This window comes from Puntigrus tetrazona, chromosome 15 (genome assembly GCF_018831695.1).
Source record: "Puntigrus tetrazona isolate hp1 chromosome 15, ASM1883169v1, whole genome shotgun sequence".
Classification (NCBI taxonomy): Eukaryota; Metazoa; Chordata; class Actinopteri; order Cypriniformes; family Cyprinidae; genus Puntigrus; species Puntigrus tetrazona.
Genome location: NC_056713.1, coordinates 16918584 through 16942610, shown reverse-complemented (window position 1 = coordinate 16942610; position 24027 = coordinate 16918584). Strand labels below are relative to the sequence as shown.

Here is a 24027-nt window from a genome sequence, read left to right as displayed (position 1 = left end):
GAATTGTGCCTAGATATTCTAAACAAATATTAATTTTAAGTCATTTTACTAAAGGTAAATTATATTAATATCATTTTAGGGAGATAAAGAGCTAGTTCTAATCTACAATTAAATGCTTTATTTTATTGTCTTATCTTTTTTTAAAGAATTCTAAAGCAGATATTAACTTGTCTAAATACAGTATAATAAAATTTTAGGCAAATTTGATGAGTTAATGTAATTGTTATATATATATATATATATATATATATATATATATATATATATATATATATATATATATATATATATATATATAAATAAATTTATTTATTTATTTTATTATTATAATTTTTTTACATTTATGAAATGTATTCATTTTCAACCAGATACGTAGGTAATACATACACAATATTTTTGTATAATACACTTACATAAAATGCACAGCTAATGCCTTTGTAGACCCAAAAATGAAATTTCGTTCATCATTCACTCACCCTCATGTTGTTCCAACCCCGTATGACAATTTTCTGTATATTTTACAGTCTGGCCAGTAGCCATTGCCTTCCACAGTGAGAAAAAAATACAGAAGTCACTGGGCACAAGCAGTTGTGTTGAGCAGAAGGACATTTATCTGAGGGTAATATTATGCTATGAGTAAATTCTTCCTTAGAAATCATTCGCTTTATTTACATTCCTTTTCTCACACGTCTATGGTTTGGACTCAGCGGGTGTGATCCCGCTCTCTGTCCACCAGGCGGCCGTGTGGCTCTTTGTTACCTCACAAACGGATTCTGGCTGTGACAGATTTTTTCCCATCTCTTTGATTCATCCCAACGCACAACAACACTGCTAGTTTCCTTTCTGTGGGATCTCAGGCGCTGCGGTATGAACGCAACGATCGGGATCCCATCTGTGTCGATAGAGATGATGCACGCTGAGGTGCGTAGTCTTTTAAAACCCAAGCAAATGCGCAAATAGTGTCTCTTTAAAGATAAAAGAGGAAGACGGGACGGATTGGGAACGTGCGCTGTGGCGTTCTGCTTCTGTTCACCTAGAGTAAGTAGCTTTGTTTGTTTTGTTTTGGTTTTTTTTTACCGAGACATTGAACTACAAGGATCGCACGATGTGTTCGCTATATAAAACTGGTAGGTAGTTACTACACTGATAAAATCGCTATGTCGATGTTTTAGGGTTGTTTTACACGTCTTTGTTTGGAGTATGGCTGTTTGGTTGCTGTTGTTGAGGAGTGTGTCGTAAAATGCCGCGGCCTCGCGTATTATATACACGCGTAAATTGTGTAAATGTATACATGTGAATGAGAATTATGCTGTATTCGTGTTAAAATGTAAACTGTGAAGTCCACATCTTGCATCTGAAAAGCGCTGCCCCCTTCTGCCGTTAATCTGGTTGGTTGTGTTTTAAAAGCTAGCTAGCTGTCTACCTAGACGGCATTTTTTGGGCATCTTAGACTCAAGCGAATGGAATTTTTGGTCTTCGTTGGCACGTTCGACATCGACGTCCGATTCGTGAATTTGAATCGTTATTTTAAAAAGTCGAATCTTTTCAGTGAATCGGTTGAACCAGTTCGCGGAACTGGTCTGAACAATTCGTTCAACGAGTCGCTTCATCTTGGTGTCACTGCGAATCGGACAGCATATCCGAGTCATTGAACCGAATGTTATTTCTTGTTCGTTTTGTGGTGACTTTATCAAAGCGTCAAAATGTCAAAACTCGCAAGAACCCCCGGAGATTGAAATAGATTCAGTTCCATTAAAACAAGCAAGGGCACAAATTAATGTGAACGAATCAGAATCAACTTTATTGCCACGTATGTTTACGCATACAAGGAATTTGTTTAGTGACAGAAGCTCTACAGTGCAACAGGATAACAAGACAAGACATATAATAAAATAATTATATGCAATATACAAAATATAAAAGGTACAAAACAGCATACAATATATACTATAAACATTCAAGTGTAAACGGGAATTATGTTTGTGCAGTGTTATGTGCAAATCGCTTATCGTAAATCGAATGGAACACGGACACACGTGTAGACAGTAAACGTCCTTATTTATCATATAGGATAATAACTATTTATAATATTAAATAATAATATACTCTAGAGCCCTGCGCCGGCCTCAAATTGAAGCCCTTGCTCGGCCCGTGTCTTTAGAAAAAACGTTTGGAGCGTTTTTCAAATCATCACGACTTCCCTAAAATCAATAAATATATGCTTAAACTGTTTTAACATAACACTGTTTGAACGTTAAACATGCGCTATAAGAATAAATGTGCAATATGGTTTGTGCAGAGAGTGGACCAGGACGTAGAGGCACCAGCACAGTCACAGTCATTTTTTCTGATAAAGAGTAATACATCGGTCGGGGCTGTAAAGGGTCTACATTTATCAGTGTGCACTGATAAACCACACATGATTATTACTTTTGCTGGGGCTTTTGATGGATGATCTAAAATTGATGGATGCCTAAAATATAAAAATAAGGAGAAGCCTAAAATGGACTTCTATGCAAGGCACTAATATGCCATGCCGCATGATATCGAACCACTGAATCGTTTGGTGAACCAGTTCGTTGAAACCAGCTATTCGAAAGAACCGATTCGCGCAAATCAATTAATCATTTAAATATAATATAATATTTCGGCTCCGTAGACCTGTTTGAACATTTCTTCTCGGTGTGTGAGCCTAACACACAGCGGCTCAGTGAACGCTACAGTAGATTATAATTGCAAATATTTTACTCATTACACTTTTGACAGCTTCCTTTCAACTTTACATTAAGGAACAAGTTTTAGCCCATTTCATAAAATCCCACGACAGTGCTCGGCTAAACTTCAGAGACTAGATTGTGCTTTCTTGGCTGAGGCTGACATGCTGTTCCAACCACCAAAATATCCATTTTGTTTGAGGCCTTTACTTTTTCCCCTTAGATTTCAGATCTGACAAACGAGAGGCCCGTTCTAGCGTGTAATCACTGCACAGCTTCATGGATCAAATCGTGGCGTTCCAGAAGTTAAAGTGATATTTCATGTTTTTTATTGCTTCTCCACAGTTGGGATTAGATCTTTTTTAATCAACCAATAAAGCATCTTTTTTTGTTGTTGTTGTTGTTTTTAAGTATAGTTCGAGCTTGTGTTCCTTGCAAGGAACCCTACCGTCACGCTTTAAGTACAAAAAGCTGTGTTTGGCTTGCGGAGCACATTTCTGAGTTTAAAGATGTAGATGTCAGGCAGCCATATCCTCTCAATGCTATATTTGATGAAGGAGGTGGTGAAGGTCTGTCTGTTGGACAGCTGGTGCCACTCCTATCCCCTTAACAGAGCCTTGATTTGCATATGGCCACTGACCCTGTTTTTGCCCTTCTTGAAGATGCTGGAGGGGATGATGGACTCATTGTATCCACTTACACACCTCCCATTTTGTACGGCTTTATGCTGTTGAAAGCTCATAAGATGTCTCTTGATCCACCCCCAGGACCTCAGGGGTGATGAGCTGGATGTGGATTTACCCTTCCTTATTAGTGATGTCAACGTACGGCTAAATGCCGTGACTTTTTTTGTTAGCGTGTAAATAGTTTGCTGAGTTTTGGGAATAAAGTGCAGGCAGTATCGCTTTGGGATATTGCATTTATTCAGAGAGATTTATTCCTAAATGTGTTTAGTCCCAAAAATAGCTGTCCAATGTGTTTAAGCTTCTGTATTTGTAAAATATTACCCTAGGACAATAAACTCAGAAGCGTCTTTCTTATTGCAGGAGGCATATTACTAACAACTATCATAAACAGATTAGTTTTGATCAACTGCATACAAAAATCAATAGATTAGCATTTTAATGCTTTAAGGGTATTGGTCTGTGGTTATTAAAACTGAGGAAGGACATTTTAAATCTCTTCTCCACTGTTAATACTTTACTACATTTATTCCAGTGAAAGAAATAAGTACAAAACATTTGGGAAACAAAAAATCTGTTAATACTTTAATAAATGGTAGAAAAGTTGTGGAAATATTCCTTTAAAACGTTTTAATAATAATTGTATTTTTTTCTACAATTAAGTGGTTTACATGGTTAAATTCGACAGCGAATGGAATATGTAAAGACGTGCATTATACTCAGCAAAAGCAATGCAAGAGTAATATATTTCTTTTATTTTTTAATCATACTTTTATTTTGGCAGGCTGCTGTGAAGTTTCTGTCTGAATGATTTTCAAATGAAAATTCTCATGAAGTGACTCACAGCATCTCTGGAGATTAAGTTCACGTGTTCATGTGCTTCAGTATTTGTGTAGTAAATTGCCATTTCAGAACATGCAGGAGCCGTATTTATTCATTTTACGTTTGAGTATTCACATACGGTAGTCCGTTTAATGATTCAAATGAAGTGACATACCTTATTTTTATTCATCCAAGAAAAATTATGGAATCCCTGCCATTCCATGCTATAGAGTAAATTCAGTTTGTGTGAATGGACTCCGCCATCCTGTTTTTGCAGGAACCATATGACCATAGAAATGTAAGCGCACTTCAGAACATTTCGGTTTGTCCCGTGTGTTGAGTTTTAGAGAGTTGCGGTGTTGACATCGCGTGGTCACGTGGTTTCTTTCTCTCTCTGTCTCTGTGTAACATACGCGATCAGATGCATTCTCAAGTACCGATTGATTTAATTGACTGAAGCTCACCAGGGCTGCATTTCATTGATTTAAAGTACAATAAAAACACTAATAATTAATATTTCAAATATAACTTCACTAGAATTAATACGAAAACAAAATGATAATAAAACAATATAATAAAAACGCTAATTTCTTTGTATTAAAATCAAACCTGTTTAGGTGGACTAGACTTTTATAGACCTATCCCATCAGCACATTAACAATATTTGCATGTATTTAAGTGGATAGTGGTAGCGGAGCTAAAAAGCGCTACTGTACTTTTAGAGGCTGTTTGTAGCAAATGTTTTGTGTGTTGGGCTCCCAGGGGACCGTGGCAGACTTTTGTTCCTTCTGTGGCAGATGGCCCAGAAAAGGTCTGTTAAGATCATCACTATCGTTGTTGGGTTCGTGGCGTCAAACCTCAACAGATTAAATTCGGGGTGGGGGCGACACTCTGAAGACCGGACAGTGGACATGCTGGGGGTGTCATAGTCAAGTCAGCCTTTTTCTTTTCGCCTTCCTGTTTCAGAAACCCCGGTTCCCTCATGTTGACTGTGGGTTTGGAAACAGGTCAGAGGAAGAAAGAGGAGGAGGAGGAGGAGGAGGAGGGGATTGTCAAGCCCCACGCTATTTGGTTCAGTGCCTGCCTGACTGATTCCTGCTCGTTCATCTGACCTGGAGTCACAAATGACAGTGCTTTTCCGCAGAAATACTGCATATATTACCTCCACACCCAAGCCCTTTCGTGCTCTGCTTCCAGAATGAATGCAGAAACGGCCATGAATCAAACCCAAAATGTTTTGTGTCCCTATTCAAGTGATTTCGCCAATGAATGACTCCGTGGCATCAATCCAGCCGGCGATGCATTCAGATAGACGCGCGTCCCGTTACAGATAGCAGTGAGCTGCTCCCTTTCAACCATGAATTATTCTACTTTGCAGACTTCACACTTCCTTCATTCAGGACCGCGTACGAGCAGAAGCGGCCAGACGTCACAGACGGCGTAATTGATTGTGCCTCTGTCTAAGGTCTGTTTTGCAATTAGTTTTGCTCTTGTCCGTCTGCCAAAGGTGTTAAAGCTGACTGGCTCACTTGAGAACGCGTGGAGGCTTTCCAGTTTCTCCCCCCCGTGGGTCCGTTCTGTTCGTCTGCTCGCAGAACAGCCATATTTTCACTTCTGACTGCTCCGTTCGCCTTTTGCGATTCGGAATATAAATCACCAGGCCTAATATTGTTATTGTCTATTTGTTAACTTCATTTTTGTCTGTTTATGCCATATTGAGTTTACACCCAGCAGAGCAAGCGTTGTCTTTAATCTGTGTTTGACAGTTTGAAGCCGGGCGGCGTCGAAGGAACGAAACGGCCTGATATTTGAGCATCTAGATTTAGCATTCTTTTGATCATGGCACATACTGCTTGGAAAAGATCTGCTGTCAACAAACCCATGTTTTTTTTTTTTTTTTTCCCCTTCCTCTCTTCAGTCTTGGTGAAATAGCGTTTCTCTCACTTCTATTTTTTTCCTGATTTGCTAGCCTGTTTGTTATCTTTTTTAGATTGCGCTGATTTCGCCCAGATAGTTTCACATCTCAAAAGTGGCTCCGTCTCTTCGGACGTCTTCTGCATTTTCTGAGTGGTTTTACTCACTCTTCTATTGAAGCACTTTGACATTATTAGAGCTTTGTTAAATATTGATCACAGCGCACACTTGAGGAATCGTTTCATCAAAGCTTGCGTGCCAGTAATGCGTATTATTCTCCTTTTTGAAGTCCTTTAGCTTTGCGTCGTTTGCCGGTCTGGAAGCTATTAATGCAAAGCGAAACCTATTTCGGAAAAAATTGCTTCTTGATAATTCTCTGGACAAGGCCTGTGAAAACATAACATGCAGGCTTTAATTGGCCTTTATCAGCTGTCAAAACAAGTTGAGTGCAACCAGTTTAGTGCTCACAATCAGCAGGGCTGGAGTCACGGCGACAGGGCCATGGTGCACTAATGTGGGTCAACACCCAAAACGTCTCATTGTTTCCTTGACCTGTCATTGCCTTAGAATGTGTTTGTATTTGGGTAATTTCTGCTTGGAAAGCTTTTTGAGCCTTTTCATTTTAAAGCAATATGACGCGTATAATGAATTACTCTGTATGTATTCAGCCAATGCTTTTAAAAAGAGATTCTTGTATTTTTAATCAGGTTTTTATTTATTTATTTGTTGGGTTTTTTTTTTTTTTTTTTTTTTGATGATCACTGAATTAATAATTAATTAGCCGGCCGTCTATATCCCGTCCCTGCTTCGTAGTTTTATTTGTTTAATGACCCACACGGCATCTGCAGAAAGCTGCAGATTTGAACTGAACTGGAACGATCGTTATTCACAAAGCCCTCGCCTTTTATCTAACAATTTGGCAAATTTGTTGATTTTCAGCCATATATCTATATATAAAAACACGGTATTGAGCTATGAATGATTATAGCTACTTCCCAACTCCAAGTCGGTGCTTTGTTGTCGAATTAGCATTGAAATACGACCAAGTAATACAAGTAAATCCACTTATTTGCTAAATGCAATATTTTTTCTGCTCTTCTCATTTATTAGTCTGTGTGTTTAGTCTGTTGTTTGTAAGTCAGTTTTTTTTTATTATTTTAAAAATAAATGAATAAATCAATCAGTTCTTAAAAATACTCTATTAAACTAAAGATTCCTCGACTGCATCCTCAAGCTTGCTTTCTAAGAGCAAACGCTGTTTAGTTTTTACAAGTACACTACATCAGTTTAATTCTTTCTTATCCCCATCAAGATCTGCCCATTTTAAACCATATCTGTCTGACGATGCGACTGAAGAGAGCTGAATAATGCACGTGGAAGTAGACGCCTCGCATCCATGTATCCTCCGAGCAGGTGATGGTGCTCACGTTTTTTTGTAAATGGAGTTTTTAAAACACTGTAGCATCTGGATGTCCATTGGCCTGCAGCCAGCTTGCAGGCAGGATATGATGCATTTCATTTCCCGTAATTCACATCATGTGTTGGATCTGGAAACCTTCTGTGCGCCATGTGAGTTATTGACTAACCTGGATGAGTTTGCTAAATCCTTGGTTCAAGAGTTCATGACTGCTGCGGTTGGCGGTTGTTTTCTTATTTTGTGTCGAGGACGTGTGTACTAGCTTTCCTGTCAGATCCGGTTCCATTAATCTGATGCGTTTTGGGTTCATGTGTTCAATATTATATTGCTGCAGAAACAAAAGTTAGTATCATTTATGTATATCAAGTAGATTTAGGGCCAGTTTTTAAGACTTGTTTCTCTTCAGGGAACCTGGTAGTGTTATGTTGATATTTTAATAGCATAAATAACATTTTCATAATTAAATTGCGTAACCAGCAATTCGCATGCTTTAAATGTTTTAGTACTAAAAGATATTGCTGTCTTAAGATGTATTTAGTAAATACATTTATAGTGCTGCAAAATATTAGTATGTTAAATCATTTTTAAATACTTATTTTAATAATACCTTTTATTCTTATAAAAATGCGTGGTGTAAAATTCATTTCTGAAGTTAATCGTTTTTTTGAACCACTGTTCTGTTCAGCCGTAAAGCATGAAGTAGACTGTGGTCAAAGTACTTTCCTGGTTGTTTTTTAGTTTTTATATTACCTAAGAATAAGCCACTAAGTCCCACTACCTTCTTTGTAAAAACATCCCATTAGTAATAATTCCTAGGCAGGTTACAGAACAGATTTATAAAGCGCGTTTAACACGAATAGTTTACATCTGCTGTGATTTTTTTTTTTTGTCATTACATTGACTGTGGAGACAGTGAGTTGGTTTTCTGGAGGAGTAAACTCCAGATCTGGCTTTCATTAGTTAAATATAGAAGGTTCTCGGATAAAGATCATAGTCATGTGAAAAATAGCTCTGTGGAATGTAAGGCCTTGGCTTTGTGCAGTCCGTGCCAACTCCGAGCGCACATATATATACGCGCGCCGAAACTCATCTCTGCTGTGTTCTTCAGTTCAAAGCTCTTTTGATATGGAGTGTTAGTGATGGGTCGGACGGGTGCTTCACAACAGGAAGTGAGAGTCTCAAGCAGGAAGGGTGAGTGGAAAGTGGGATGTTCAGAAATGTAGCTAATGATACAGTACATCTATGTATTGACTACAGGTCATTTTACTTTGTATGCCTCAAACTCCGAATGTTTAGATGTCTGCATTCATTGTGAACAAGATAAGTTTACGGATTATCTTTTGCACTTCTTCTGATTTGTTGACATCCGTATTATATTATAGAATACGGTCTTTGCACTAAACGTGCTACAGGTTTCTGAGACTTCTAAAGGCTTTGTTATGAAGCATCCTGTTCCCTATTTCCTGTCTCCAGGGATCCCTGATGGGAGTTGAAATAATACAGAAAGAATTCCATACTGAAATACTCCACCAGACGACAAGCAGCTTAGCACTAAATATAGGCCTGGTATTGCTTTTGAGAAGGAGCTATTTTCAGTGTGTTCAGAGTTTTTATAGGCCATAAAATTCATTTAAAATAGATTTGTTTTTTTTTATTATTATTATTATTATTATTATTATTCAGTTATTGTAATTGCTGTGTAAACACACTTTATTTATTAATTTATTTTAATAGTTAAATATACTACATTTCAAAAGTTTGGGGTTGGCAAGAACTTTTTAATCATTTTATAAGCACCAAGGCTTAATTTATTCAATCATAAAACCAGTAATATTGCAAACAAAAAGTTATTGCAATTTAAAAAAACTATATATTTTTATTTATATTTTAAAATCTAATATTATCCAGTCTTCAGTGTTATATTAACCTTCAGAATTAATTCTAATATGCTGATTTGGTGCTTAAGATTATTATTTTTTTTAAATATAAAGTTCAAAGGAACATCATTTATTCAAAAAAAAAAAAAAAAAAACGACTTTTCAGACTTGACTCATTAATTTAAAGTTTATATAATTTATAACCAAAAGTATATTAAGCGATCCAGGCAGATGAAGAAGTTTGACACACAGAATTAGCACATTTTGAGGAATATCTACACGTTTTTGCCTTGAAAGTTCTATAATAAACACTAAAACATATCCTAGACCAAGGATTTTCCAGAAATCACAGTTCTCCTCGGCTTATTTTTCTGAGTTGCCATTACTCCCAGCCAAATAGGTCATACTCTTAGAAAACCACTCTTGTTTCGGTGACCTCTCTTGTTGTGCGTCGTCAAGGCATCATGGCGTCTAAGCCGAATGACTAAGTAGATGCAAAATAGGCGCTTGGTTCAGTAGGGAACTAAAACAATACCTTTTCACTCCGAACACAATCCTCAAGCCACTGAAATTGGCCCACGAGAGGAATTTTTCCTCGAGCATTAAACAGTGCTCCCCGCTCTCTTGCCGGCATCCCTGCAGGCGTGCATACGCTTTCGTATCAGTGCACGGCGAAGCATCCTGTTTACATCATAAAATGTCTCCATGCCAACAAGAGGCTGGTGAGGGGTGCTGGGTCGTGGCAGTGCCATGTGGGCTTGGCTCGGCCTCGGCTGTGTGCATTGTTTCACCGAAGCAGGGATTTCTCTGCCCTGTACTGAGGGGAGAGAGAAGGGGAGGGTGGAAATGGGGCAAGTAAGGAGGCAGGCATATGAGAACATCACTGCGAAGTTGCAGCCGTGCTCTGCAGACTCGCGCATTTTTAGCATTCCCGTTTTGCCTCAAAACCCAAAGCATATATATGGAAAACTTTGGACCACTAGATATAGCGAGGACTGAGGACTGAAGCCTGAGGGTGGTCGGGATTTACATTTACGTAGCCAAAAAAAGGTAAATAACATATCGTTGAGATTTGCTAATGTAGTGTGTGATATTTTTGTTAATACTTTAAATGTGTAATATTACAAATATTAAAAAAAAATAAATTTATAAAGGTTAATTCCCCGATATACACACATGTATATATGTGTGTGTGTGTGTGTGTGTGTGTATGCATGTATATGTATGTGTGTGTGTGTGAGGCCATTTACATACACAGCATGTGTTTTTGCTAAATGTTGGTTAAAATAAGCATATTCTGTTAAATCAAAAGCCTTGTGGTCAAATAATACATCCTACAGACATTTTCTTCAATCTAACCAAGTAATTTATTGAGTAGAGACAATTTTAGTAGTTGCGGTTTCTCTTAGTTCTAATCCAGCCTGGACTTACTGTGTTTTGGGGTGAGCCCAGCATGACTTTTTCTTAAGCTCATGTGTCTGTGCAAGCTATCTCTTACTGGCATGATGATAATTTAGCTAATCTTTCCTCGCTGCAGTTCCTCCAAGCTAGTGCTTTTACCGAAGCTGAACTGATGTTATGTGATAACATGCCCTATGGGGTCAATGTGGAAGAGTTCGGGCCAGATGATGGAACGGTCACATGACCCACTGAACCAGGACTGCATTGTCACTGAATACTACGCTTATTGATCACGTGTATTTTTATACCTTGGAGTTGTAAATGTTTGTTAAATATGCATGTCAGCAAATAAGATCACGGTATGTTGCTGTCTATTATAGATAAATGTTTTGTTGAAAGTGCAAGGATATTTGTCGTTGAAAAATTTAGGGTTTGTGTTTTATGGTTAGCTTAGGAAGTCAATGCTATGATTTTAAATAAAAAGCTGACCCTTTTGATATTTTAAAATAAAAAAAAAAGGAAAAGGTCTAGTCAGCACAACTGTTTTCAATATTCATATGTTTTCAGTATTGATTATAATCAGAATAATCTTTCTTCAGGCACCAAATCAGCATATTAGAATGTATTGTGAAAAATCTGATTTGCAATTATATAAAGCATTTGCGTTATAAAAATAAATGGTTTGAAGATATACTATTTTTAAATTACTTTTTTTAACAAGCACAAATCTTACCTATTAGCCCAGCACAAAAAACCTCCTTAATGTTGAATTTAGTGTGACGATGCATGTAGTATTTGGATACCTTTCTTTCATCCAGCTCCATGATTCCTCACCCTTGTATTTATTTCCCAACCTAGAACTCGACTCCACTCATCGGCTTAGTTCTTTTTGTTTTTTTGCTTCCTCCTCTTTCGTCTGCTTATTTCTGCCTGTGTCATTATATCTGCGGATGTCATTAGATCCGTCTCTTAGGGATAAATGACTTTGTAGCAACGTGTGGACTAAAATACGGACTGGTTAGTCTTTAGAACGAGCCAATGAAGAAGCACGAGCTCAGACCATTAAAAGGTTGATGTAAGGCAGTCAAAGATTTTTATAATGAACTGTTACGGTTTCAAACTATGTCCTTTTTAACAGCTTCTCTTTGTATTTGTTTCCAGTCTGAACAGAGCTAATGGGGAGATTGCACAGTCGGACACAAAGCTAGAGCGCTCAAGACCAGACCGTCCACTTCCCTTGTGTTGGTGACTCCGTACTGTCGTGTTGGATGCAGCTTAACAAGCAGAAGAAGAGAAAGAAAGGATTTTCTCGCTCCAGCGGACTAGATTGTATTCGGAATGATGAAAAAGTGAACCTGTATAGTTCCAGAAACCAAAGAAACACGCGAGACGGACAGATACATTTTGTGGGAGGCTTCAGGAGGAAGTAGGCGTCTGCGTTTCCCACGTGGCGTCGTTGGTCGGGTAAGAAAGCCAGTCTCCCTGTAGGATGACCAGCCTTTTTCGACGCAGCAGCAGTAATGGAGGGTCTCGGGGCGGCGGGGGCTCGGCTACAGGTGAGCTCAACAACTCCAGGCCTAATCGGCAAGTTCGGCGGCTGGAGTTCAACCAGGCCATGGAGGACTTTAAAACCATGTTTCCTAGCATGGACTATGAGGTGATCGAGTGCGTTCTGCGCTCCAATAACGGGGCTGTGGATGCCACCATCGACCAACTCCTGCAGATGAGCATTGACGGACAAGGCTCAGATGACAGTTCGGATTCGGATGACAGCATCCCACCGGAGGTCAGTGTCTTTTGTAACCCATATTGCTTATACTGTCATTTTTCTTCAGTGGAAGACAAAAGGTGACGTATTAAAAATGCAGTTTCAAGTGTTACAAGCTGTTTGTGCAGAGATAAGATCCTTAAAATTGCAAATACTGAAGTCTTCGAAGAGATATTCTTTAAAAGTTATGACTTGTCCACACCCCCTAAAATGGCTTGTTTAAACATGCCCCCACTTTTTTGTTGCTAGCTCCATTTTCTGGAGAAGCTGTGTTACATTGTGAAAGTGAAACAACTTACTCTGTGCTTCCAAAAGAGCACGCAACTAGAAATCAGTGGTTAAGATGTGTTCTTAAACAGTTCAACACACATATTAGAGTGTGTTCAGGATTTTTGGTCCTGACAGAAGAGCCTATGCTGGCTGTGCACAGAGACTATAAAGTGAGGCAATTCCAACTTTGCAAGGACAATGTGGCACTTCTGACTCACAACCTGTAAGTTAGTGTCTATTTATGAGGATCTATTGAGAGAAATGCAAAATAATATGACTAAAAGACATTAATGTCAATTCACATTTTATTAAACGCGGATATGAACTACTATCTGTACATATTACGCCGCAAAAGTTGATTTAAATATGAATCCTGCATGTCTCTGTTAATGAATGGTGCAGGCATGCGGTTTGTTTACTACACACATACTGAGGCGTGTGTGACACTCAGTGTTTTCAGTGTCTGTCGTCTTACTAAATGAGGACGTAAACACACAAGCAACTTCTCCAGAACTGTTCTGAGAGTCACTTTATTAACATTTTGCCGTTTGGGTAAAACTAACATCATATCACATACACAGAACTGTAGAGGTATTCACAGCAACTCGTCAAAATACAAAAAAGCCCAGGTTCATTTTAAAATTAAAACAGAAAATATTTAATTTTGAAAAAATGTAAACATTTTTGGCGATTAATTAACTAATGTTAAATAATAAATGTAAATTGTGACAGAATAATAAAGAATTTTAAAATAGCCATTGGGACTAAATATTTAAGCATTTGGCGTTGTGAATGAATTCCTCTGTTAATACAAAAATCGAATGGATATTTAAATTAGAAAGTAGTGTTGCTACGTTACATTCTCTGCTGGTCAGAGAGTGAATGTGTGCATCTTTCACGGTGTTGTGCATTTAACCAGTTAATGGGAAAAGTGTTCTTAAAATACTTTCAATATTCTGAAAACATTCTCGGTATTTTGAAGTGCCCACGAGGATAAAACTGTGCATATTTAGTATCGTATCTTATTACTGAATACCGGTACGTGTCTATACCAAATACACAAAGTTATGTTCATTTTAGAAACATCATATGACCCCTTTAAAAACTCTATATTAATAGTTTATTTTATAACTCTCCTGAAGACATACAATAGTTTTTGGATCAGAAACGGACTGAAATTGAGGCTGGGTTTTATTGCACCCTGTTGGGGTGTGATAATCAATAGGTTTCTTACCCACAATCCCCTTACACCTGACTGCTCCGATAAGAAAGTGTGTCAGTATTGGGTCCCGAGATGGATCTGAGAGACCTTACAGTCTATTTGTCTGTGTCTCTGTAATCGTCTGCTTCATGGCCCAGTGGAGATGCTCTGCCATTAGACTTCGATGCGATCCTAAGTGATGCATAAACCGCAGTGCATTTTGTTTATACGTTCTGCCGTGATTCTCTGCTTTTAAGGACATTCCCCACTGGTGTATTTTTTTCTCTTGCATTATTTATAATCTTATGTTTAAAATGGGGTGTTTTGAAACAGTAGGTACTGTTCCACATATGCTGTTGGTATAAAAATCACTGCAAGTATTGAAGGTGGAATAAAAATAATTGATATCTGAAACTGATGTTTTATATATATATATATATATATATATATATATATATATATATATATATATATATATATATATATATATATATATATATATATATATATATATATATATAGACTACATTTATTGACAGTGATTTTTTTATATATATTTAATTTAATTCCAAATATTAACCAGTTACTTAAAACATGCCTTTGTAATATTTTTCATTTTAAAATAAACTTCAATATTGTATGAAAATCAAAGCAAATATTAACCAATAAAAGCAAAAGTAAATAAAATGTACAATTTATAATTTATTCACGATTTAACAATCAAATTACATAAATGGGCCTTTTTATCATTTTATTGATTTCATTAATAATTTTCATTTTAATATCTTAGATGTGTTGGCGGCGATGTATATGCCGTTTATATGAATATCACAGCAGATCATTGATCGGAGACAAAATAAAAAGTTTCAGAATTTCTCTAGCTAATTTTATTGCGGAAATTGAATTGACTTTAATTGGATTTTAAACAAATTAATGTCTCATAGCTTTCAAGCAAAGATCGGTCTAGTTTTGTTATTCTCATCTTACCACAAAACCAATATTTTTGATATCCTTCTGCCGTTTAACGGTTTTAGTTACTAGCCACTACAAAATAAATGAATGGATCTGTACAGTGTAACTTGGTATTTATTTTCACAATAAAAGTTTCAAGTTGCTGCTAATTGCATTTGTTGTCTTTTATCAGATTCTTGAGCGGACCCTTGAGCCAGACAGTTCAGATGAAGAGCCGCCCCCTGTCTACTCACCACCAACATATGACATGCACATATATGACAGGAAATACCCGGATGCTCCTCCTGTTCCTCCACCCAGGTTATAAATAGCGCTTTGATATTCTCTACTTATCATTCTTACCAATTTCCACCAAAAAGGAGTTTGAGGGCTGTTTTGAGCAAATTACTGAAACGTCAGTCTTGGAAACATGTAACGGGGTCATCATGGGTCTCATGCTTCTTGTTCATTTTAGTTACAGTTCTCTAGATGATGCCCCCTGGTGTTCATTGACCAAACTTCAGTTCTTGTTGAACTTTGTGTATGTGGTTATCACATGCACAAAAAATATCCATGCGATTCCATTTAGCCTTGGATGAATTCACAAACATTAAAATGATTAGACACATCTGTAATCGAATTATCGTCTGAAATCTAATCTGTAATTAAATTATAACTCTGATGTGAGTGCTGTCAACGAAGCAAGTGTCAGTGATTCGGGCCTCTGTTATCTTTCAGATTTGAAGCCCAACCTCCCCCAGTGCACAGACAAGTGCAAGGTTACAAAAACTGGAACCCACCGTTGCTTGGCAATCTGCCTGACGACTTCCTGCGAATCCTGCCCCAACAGTTGGACAGCATACAGGTGAGCGTTTATCATGTGATGGCGGTAGTTAAAATAAGTAAGATTGCTCTTTAATTAAATTATTGTTTATTTTAGCTTTTTTTTGTAAGTATCTAGAAATTAATACTGTCATTTAGCAAGGATGCGTTCAAATTGATCAAACGTAACCACATTTATAGTGTTACAAAATATTTATATTTCAAATACAAATTGTCTATTTTTCAGACTTCAATCCTGAAAAAAATTTAATTGTCATATTTTCCAAAAATACATATTAGAGCTATCAAATGATTAATCTGCTTACATAATGTGTATGTGTACTTTGTACTATGTGTACATATAAATACACACACACACACATACAGTATATATTACTATGCATATTTTTTCTTATATGTGTGTATATGTATATATATGTATATATATATATATATATAATGTATGTATGTATATATGTATGTGTGTATATGTGTTTAAACTATTTTCTTAAATATATACATGTATGTGTTTTTATTTATATACCCATAATAAATATGCACAGTACACACACGTAAGGAAAAACGTTTGGATCTGATTTAATTGAATTAAATCATTAGAAAGAACTAATATACATTTTTCAACATTATTGCTGTTGTTACTATATTTTGACCAATGAAATTAAGCTTTGGTGGGCATAAGAGGCTTCTTTAAAAATGTAGTTGTAAATCTTACTGATCCCAAATTTTATAACATTGGTGGATCCCATAGACTTATCTAGAGTATCACTGTCACGTTGCTTTTATCACCTTGACACTGAAGGGTTAAAAAGGGGCTATATTCTCATTTGTCTATCTCAAAATCCGTGTGAGACCATGTGGCCTCTGGGCTTGATGTCAAAAACTAGTTCATGCTTGAATTTTGGCCTTGATTTTGCTCCAGCTCTTTTTTTTTTAATCAGTGATATTAAAGATCCATTAATAGTTCAGTGAGTTCCAGGAGTTTGATCAACATGTTAATGCAATACTGAAGTGCAGCTGGCCGGTGTGCCGTTGTCTTTAAGCTCTTAAGCTAAGCTTTTTTTAAGCTTTCAGAAAGCCAGATCGTGCTTTCTGAATGGCTAAATGAACTGTACTGGCATCCTTGTTCTAGTTTACATACACAGCCATCCTAAATATGATGATTATTCATACATAAGGCATTGTATCGGCAACATGACATTATTACATTAGGACATTATTGAGGTTCATATTTTAACAGTGAGCGTTTTTAGTAGAATGGACCTCCTCTCAGCAGGTATAGACTATATTTTCTAAAATTTAAATGGAAATATGAAAAATAATAAAAACAAAATCGGTTTTAAGCATGTTTACATCCCATTAACATAGTGTGAACAGTTCTCTTCTACATTACTATAATAATTTTGAAAATCGATATGATTAGGTTGTGTATACAAGGTGTCGAATTAAATAAATAAATATACTGTAATAATAAAACTGAAAATCGGAAATAGGATAATTAAATTTTGTTGGAAAACAATTTATGATGATAATTAAAATAGGCTTCTAGTATATGCTAAATTATTTTTCTTTGAAATTGGAGTTGAAATATTTAAATACTCATTGAGATTTTAAAAAAAAACACACATACAAATATATATTTTTTATGAAACCGTTGGAAAACTGAAATTAGACAGTAGACAGTTTTCTTTAATGATTTACTGTTCATATTTGAAATTCTGACAATGGGGATCTCTCTGTCTGTATTTTTAAGTTTCCTTTCCTTTTTTCATAAGATCAAGTCTAATTTTTATTACATATCCCTCTACATTTCAATATTTTGCAGGGCTCTCAGAGTAGCATTTCCAAGCCCTCTTCCTCCTCCTCCTCCTCCTCCTCAGTACCACAGGAGGTCCCGCCTGTGGCAGCCGCAACGGGAACAGGCGGCACTTCAGAGCAGGAACGCAAACTCAAGCAATATTTAGAAGATGAGCGTATTGCACTCTTCCTGCAGAACGAGGAGTTCATGAAGGAGCTGCAGAGGAACCGAGAGTTCCTCATTGCGCTGGAAAGAGGTAGGAAGACACCCGCCCACACGTTAAACGGGACAACGAGCAGTTTCTGGCATACACCACTTCCCCTCCTTTCACATTTCCACCTACACAAATCCTGAAGAGTCAATTCTTATGCTAATTTACTCAAAGCAGTTGTGAACGTTGACTCCGACCGTTGCGCTTTCTCTCCAAGGCCATTAACGGTGTCTGTTTCTCACAGTGAGATTTTATGATTTATACCATCATTGGACGATCTCATACCCTCGTCGAACGTCAGACGTCAAGGCCTAGTTTTCCCTCCGTAACACCTGCCTTCTATGTTGTAGATCGATTGAAATACGAGTCAAAGAAATCCAAATCCAGTCATTCATCAGCTAGCATGGAGAACTCCACAGGTAGATATCATTCACCTGAACGATGTCAGTGCATGTTTGTGTGTATGCGAGCATGCTTGTCATACTCTGTGTGCATATGCATAATTTTCTCTTTTCAAAACTGCCAATCCTCACTATTTAACCCTGCAAAGCCTGATATATTTATTATATTTGTTACATCAGGCTTTTATGGCTTGTGTAGCATGAGATAAGAGAGGAGAATGTAGAACATATACTGGATGGGAATAAATATAAAAATGCTGATGTTTATATGGCCTGAAGGTCCTGAGAAATCTGTTCTCTTGTAACGGGAAACAATGAAATAATAATATTTTAGCAGAGAACTTGTTTGAATAATCAAACTTAAGTACTCATTTTAACTGACAATCACATTTATTTCACTGCAAAAACAGCCAAAGGGAAACAAACCTTCAGGGCCTTTTTAACATTTACTTCCCAAAAAAAGTTTAATATCAGTCAAACATTTTGTGGTTCAGGTCATCAGTTTTGATCATTGATAATTCAAAGAGGCCTGTTATACGGTAGGCTTCCCAATGCTAGAAGGTTTTGATAAACCTGTTTAAAGCATAAAATAAACATGATTTCACTACATATGTGCTATAGACGTCATGAGATTTTCCCTTTTTCCCCTGAAACACAGGTGACCACTATGCTTCCGGATCTGTAGAGGCCTGCACAGCAGTCTCAGATGATGCTCTGTTTAGAGACAAGCTAAAGCACATGGGGAAATGTAAGGGTCTTGCCTAAAACACCCCAGCTCACTGGAAGATAATTGTGTCTGGATTTCGCTTGAGGATTTTAAAGGACATTAACCTTTCTGTTGCATTCTCTTCTGCAGCAACCAGGAAGAAGCTGTTCGAAATTGCCAGAGGGTTCTCAGAGAAGACGAAGCGGAGGAAGTCTAAAAGAAAAACGCTCCTTCGGCATCATTCGTATCCTCTCAGAATATGTTAGATAAACATTAGCCTAATTCCATACGATATAAGTAATCAGAATATTGCAAGTATGCAATAAAGATTTATATTAGATACAGATTTAAAAATTAAAATACAGGTTTACTTGTGTTTGTACCGTTAAACTCAGTAGCTCTTCTCTCTTGTGTTCAGAAGGATCTGAATTCCCTAGCAAATGTTATTTGTGATTCTTGGCACAGTTAGCTCGATTCAGTTCAGTTGAGTAAATTTAGTGGCAATTGTTTACTTTGACTGCTCTTTCTCAGATTGGGCACAGCCAACTCCACTGCCAACCTCCTAGACGATGTGGAAGGAAACCCATGTGGTACGACTTTCTTTCCAATTTTCCAACCCATTTTTTCTTGACATTTCTGGATGATTGAACATATATTTGCTTGGGTAGAGTTTGCTGAGAATGCATGTTAATATTAAAATATTTCAAGGCGATAAACTATACAATATATTGTTTTATACCATTATTTTTATATTTATATATTTATGTTATATTTATGTTTATATTGTTGATTGATATATATATATATATATATATATATATATATATATATATATATATATATATATATATATATATATATATATATATATATATATATATACATATCCATATACACACATATGTGTGTATTTATTTATGTTTATATATATAATCCCTTTTTTTGGTTGTTTAATTGTCCTCCTTGTAAATTGCTTTGGATTAAGCATCTGCTAAATGTTTAAATGCAAATATTATGAATTCAGCTAATTGTAGTAAACATTTGTGAGTAAATACTTGTTTAATTTTGGATGTTGGTATGTCTTTCTAGATGAAGAAAGTCAACTTAGACGATTGGGTGCCCAGGAAGAGGAGGAGCCAAATAAGGAACCACTATCATGGTGAGTGTCTCGTAGTTATCATGTCAAGTCATAGTTATTAGGGAATAAGTGTTCCCTATTCTATATATTATACCTGTCAACTGATTAATCACATCCAAAATAAGTTTAAATTTATGTTTGTGTACTGTGCATTTTTATTATGTATGTATAAAGGCACATGTACAGCATATTTATTTACGTATGTATGTATGTATGTGTATATATATATATATGTATGTGTATGTATGTGTATATATATGTATGTGTATATTATGTGTATGTGTGTGTGTGTATGTACATATATGCGTATGTGTATGTATATATACGTGTGTGTGTGTATTAAGCGACATGATATCTAATAACAAAGCTCTTGTTAATTTCATTCCAGATCCCTCAGTGCTCTTGGGAAATTAGGGTTTCCATGGTGACCTCAGAATGACCCATGGCTGATAGCTCCTTATCTCAGTGTCTCCAGTGCTTAGCTCAGTGCCAGGCAATCGCAGACTCCAGAGGACCAGCCGAGGCAGGACTGCGTGATCATTTTGTAGCAGCCTTTTGCGAGCCTAAGATTATTGTTACCTATATTTGATTACTATTATAATTATTGTATTGTAACTGTTTGTTAATATTTCGGTTTTCGTATGTAAAACTCAACAACTATAGTACTGATTTCCAGCTATGTATTTTTTTTTTTTTTTTTTTTTTATCCTGAATCATCTGAAATGAAATTTCTTTTGTTTGTTTAAAAAATATATAATTTTCCTGAAGAATTGAATTTCTTTACAGATATTTAATTTGTTTATTACTGTCCACAGTTTATGGACAGTCGTTTCAGCACATTAGTTTAATACACTTACGTTTAATAGACTTCCGGAGTCTAATCTGCACATTAATCATCAATGGCATTTCCTCAAAGAATGTACCCAGATCGTCACGTCCATTACTAAGTCAGAAACCTTTCTTCATTAAGGAAAGATAACACCGTCATTCAGGCCATTTAGTCTGTTGTGATTTTAGGGTGCTGAATAGTCCATTTCCGTAACACTTTTTCATACAGATTAAAACCATTAGTTGATTCAGATGAGATGCCCTTCTTTATGATTAATATACGCGTTTTATGTAATACATCTTTAATGCCAAAATTCGATTTCAGTCTTCTTTTTTTACACAAAAAGGCAAACTACTGCTCAACCGAAGAGTTTGCCTGCTCCTCCTGTTTGCACTGCCATTTCTGCTTTATAAAATATTTAAATACTTTTTTCAAATGTTTATTGGTAAAAGTGATTGATTGATTGAGCCAGTATAGATGTCACCTGAACATGTCTGTTATCTCAGAACGAGCATAGAACAATTTGAATGATGCTGTCCTGGAACCAACCAAAACGCTGCTGTGTGCTTTGCTTTTCTTCTTTCTTTTTTTTTTTTTTTTGCAAATCACACGGAATGATTTACCCTGTGCTTCCAGTAGGTCACGTGACTCACGAGGTTAGAGTACTTATTTCGTTCCACCAATAAGAATGTGCCATTTATATGTTCCTTTTAGTGTTGTGCATCCCAGTATTGATTCGGTGTAAAGTGGCCCCATTGGGAAAACACTGCGTGATGTTTGTTTGTGTTTTATATACATGGGTTATTTCGGTTTGAAACCATCTTGTTACAGTATCACATGCAGGCTTCCTACATGTAACTGATATAATCTGTGCTTCTGAAATGTACCGATGTGGCTGGAAGAGCTTGCCTGTTTTATTTAAGGGGCTTTATGTATATGATGGGGTTTTTTTTTTTTTTTTTTTGCCAGCATTACAAATAGGCGTCATGAATGACATTTCCGCCGCATAATCATGTTCTGTAAATTATAATCGCCATTACGCCAAGCCGTGCGCATTTGCATGATTTCTTTCTTTCCAGATCTTCGTGGATGGCGCGAAAATCAAGTCCGTAATCCGATTTTAAAATGATGTGAACGGAAAGAACAAAGGTTTTGTAAGAAGCGGACCTTGTTGAGACAGCGTTGTCGTCTGTGATTCACGGGCACGACCGTGTGAGGTTTCCCCTTCCATCCCGCTTGTTAACGTATATATTTTATCCTCTCAGGGAACTTGCTTTCGTTTCACTTTCTGCTAAAAGCACAACTCAAACGGACAAACTTGTTAGCGCGGAAGGTAGCATCGCCCGTTTACCTGTCGTGAGGTTTATATGAAGAGTTCAAGGACTGTGTGGGAGATCTGCTTCAGTATGTAGCCGGGTTTCTTCTCTTGATCACATGTCCTTGTGCGTTTACGTGAAATATCTTCAAGATCCCCTTTTCCGGAACAAAACCGAAAGAAAGGGCAGAAATCGCTGGCAGATATGTTCAAAGAGCTTCTCAACAATTAGTGGAATGTACTATTTATACTGTATTAGAGACGAGCAACTGTACGTGCAAATTGGCCATTTTTATATGAAATATTTGTTTTAGCCATTACTTCCGTCCCCGTAATTTCTTCCCGAAAAATGAAATTGTCAAACAAGTTGACTCGGTCCAAAAAAATGCATTAATACTTGTCTAAAATTAATGTGATTGTTCCACATCACATCATTCACTTAAGACTATTTCGATTTCTGGACTTTTCTTACAATCCAGATGTTTATTAGCTATTGGAATAAATAATAAAATTGTTGTACTCTGTGCGACCATGTTGTTGTTTTTTTCCCCCTCCAGTAATGTCAATTGAGTTATATATAGGTTTTGTATTAAAATATAAACTCCACATTTTAAAATCTATTAAAACGATGTATAATAATTTTCATTATTTGTGGTTTCTTGGCTATTAAAAAGTGTCAAAACCACCGTTCTATATAAATGCAGCCAGTAGGTGGCAGCCGAAGTTTTTATTAATGTTTTTTCTCAATCTATTAAATGATTTTTTTTTAACACCGTTGAATGACCTTGCCTTGACCAACTATCTGTGAACTGTTTTTTTTTTTTAATTACTAGGAAACCGGACGTAAAGACCTGTTCAACCACTCTGCAGTCAGAGCTCTTATCAGCCAAAGACGAAACAAAAACATTTTAGTATCAAGCATCTAAAGTGAGCCACTGGGCTAAAAACAAGTTTAAAAAAAAAAAAAAAAAAAGTCTTCTATCTAACACAGTAAGTTAACCTTAAAGAGTTTAATGATCTGGCAAAAAAATGAACATGCATTTGTCTTGACCCAGAAACAACTGAAACCATATATAAAGATAAAGAAGATGAACAGGCAGACAAACTGTATGAATGTATTCATTGTACATTATCTAATTTGTTAGAACTGTGCTAACAATGTTCTGGCACATGTATATCATATCACTGATATAAATGATACCATAGCTTCCACTGTCAGGATTTTTTTTTTAAAATTGACGTACTATTTTATAAAAGCAATATGCCACTCAAGTCTGTGCTGTTTGTGAATATAGTCTGTCTATTGCGTCATGCCAACTATATTGACAACACGGCATGGCCTTGAGAGCCTTGAATAATCAGAAACCTCAACAATCTTACCTTCCTCCTACAGCAATAAATTCAGCACACTGATTGTCTAACATTTTACTGCCTTCAACTCAATACATCACTTCACCGTGACACTCAGATTATTCCCCCATCCCCCTTCCTTTTTGTTACCGAGCTCAATACCAGTCGAAGTCATTCTTATGGCTGTGTTGTGTGCTTTTGGTTCTTTTTTGCCGCTCTTTGCAGCAGGTTTTACAGGAACCACCTGCTTTTGACATTTGTTTTGTTTCTGGCAGCAACATAATGATGAAAAAGCACGGTGTAACTATTTTTGGATTGCACAAATGTAAGCTTATGTCTTTTCTTAGAGCCATATACCTACAGTATTATCAGACAGAGCACTTTTTATTTAAAAATTTTGTCATATGGCTTTCAGCAAAAC

General features: G+C 36.5%; 1 protein-coding gene across 4 annotated transcripts; it reads left to right on the top strand.

The window, feature by feature from the left end:
• Positions 1-795: 795 nt before the first annotated feature.
• cuedc1b (CUE domain containing 1b) lies at positions 796-22782 on the top strand. Of its 4 annotated transcripts, none has more exons than XM_043259446.1 (11): positions 796-1038; positions 11990-12614; positions 15212-15339; positions 15757-15883; positions 17684-17912; positions 18218-18286; positions 18927-19016; positions 19125-19218; positions 19506-19564; positions 20064-20133; positions 20501-22782. In XM_043259446.1, coding segments are annotated over exons 2-11 (1164 nt in total). In that variant the 5' UTR covers positions 796-1038; positions 11990-12317; the 3' UTR covers positions 20502-22782. The 4 variants fall into 4 exon arrangements, with proteins under 4 accessions (XP_043115381.1, XP_043115382.1, XP_043115383.1 ...); XM_043259447.1 differs by having other exon boundaries at positions 796-1127; XM_043259448.1 differs by lacking the exon at positions 796-1038 and adding an exon at positions 9715-10477.
• The last annotated feature ends 1245 nt before the right edge of the window (positions 22783-24027 follow it).

Coding starts and splice junctions, on each gene's coding strand:
- cuedc1b (XM_043259446.1), top strand. CDS start 12,318: ATGACCAGCCTTTTTCGACGCAGCAGCAGTAATGGAGGGTCTCGGGGC. Junction 17,913..18,217: donor CCTCATTGCGCTGGAAAGAG/GTAGGAAGACAC, acceptor TCTATGTTGTAG/ATCGATTGAAATACGAGTCA. Junction 19,219..19,505: donor ACGCTCCTTCGGCATCATTC/GTATCCTCTCAG, acceptor GCTCTTTCTCAG/ATTGGGCACAGCCAACTCCA.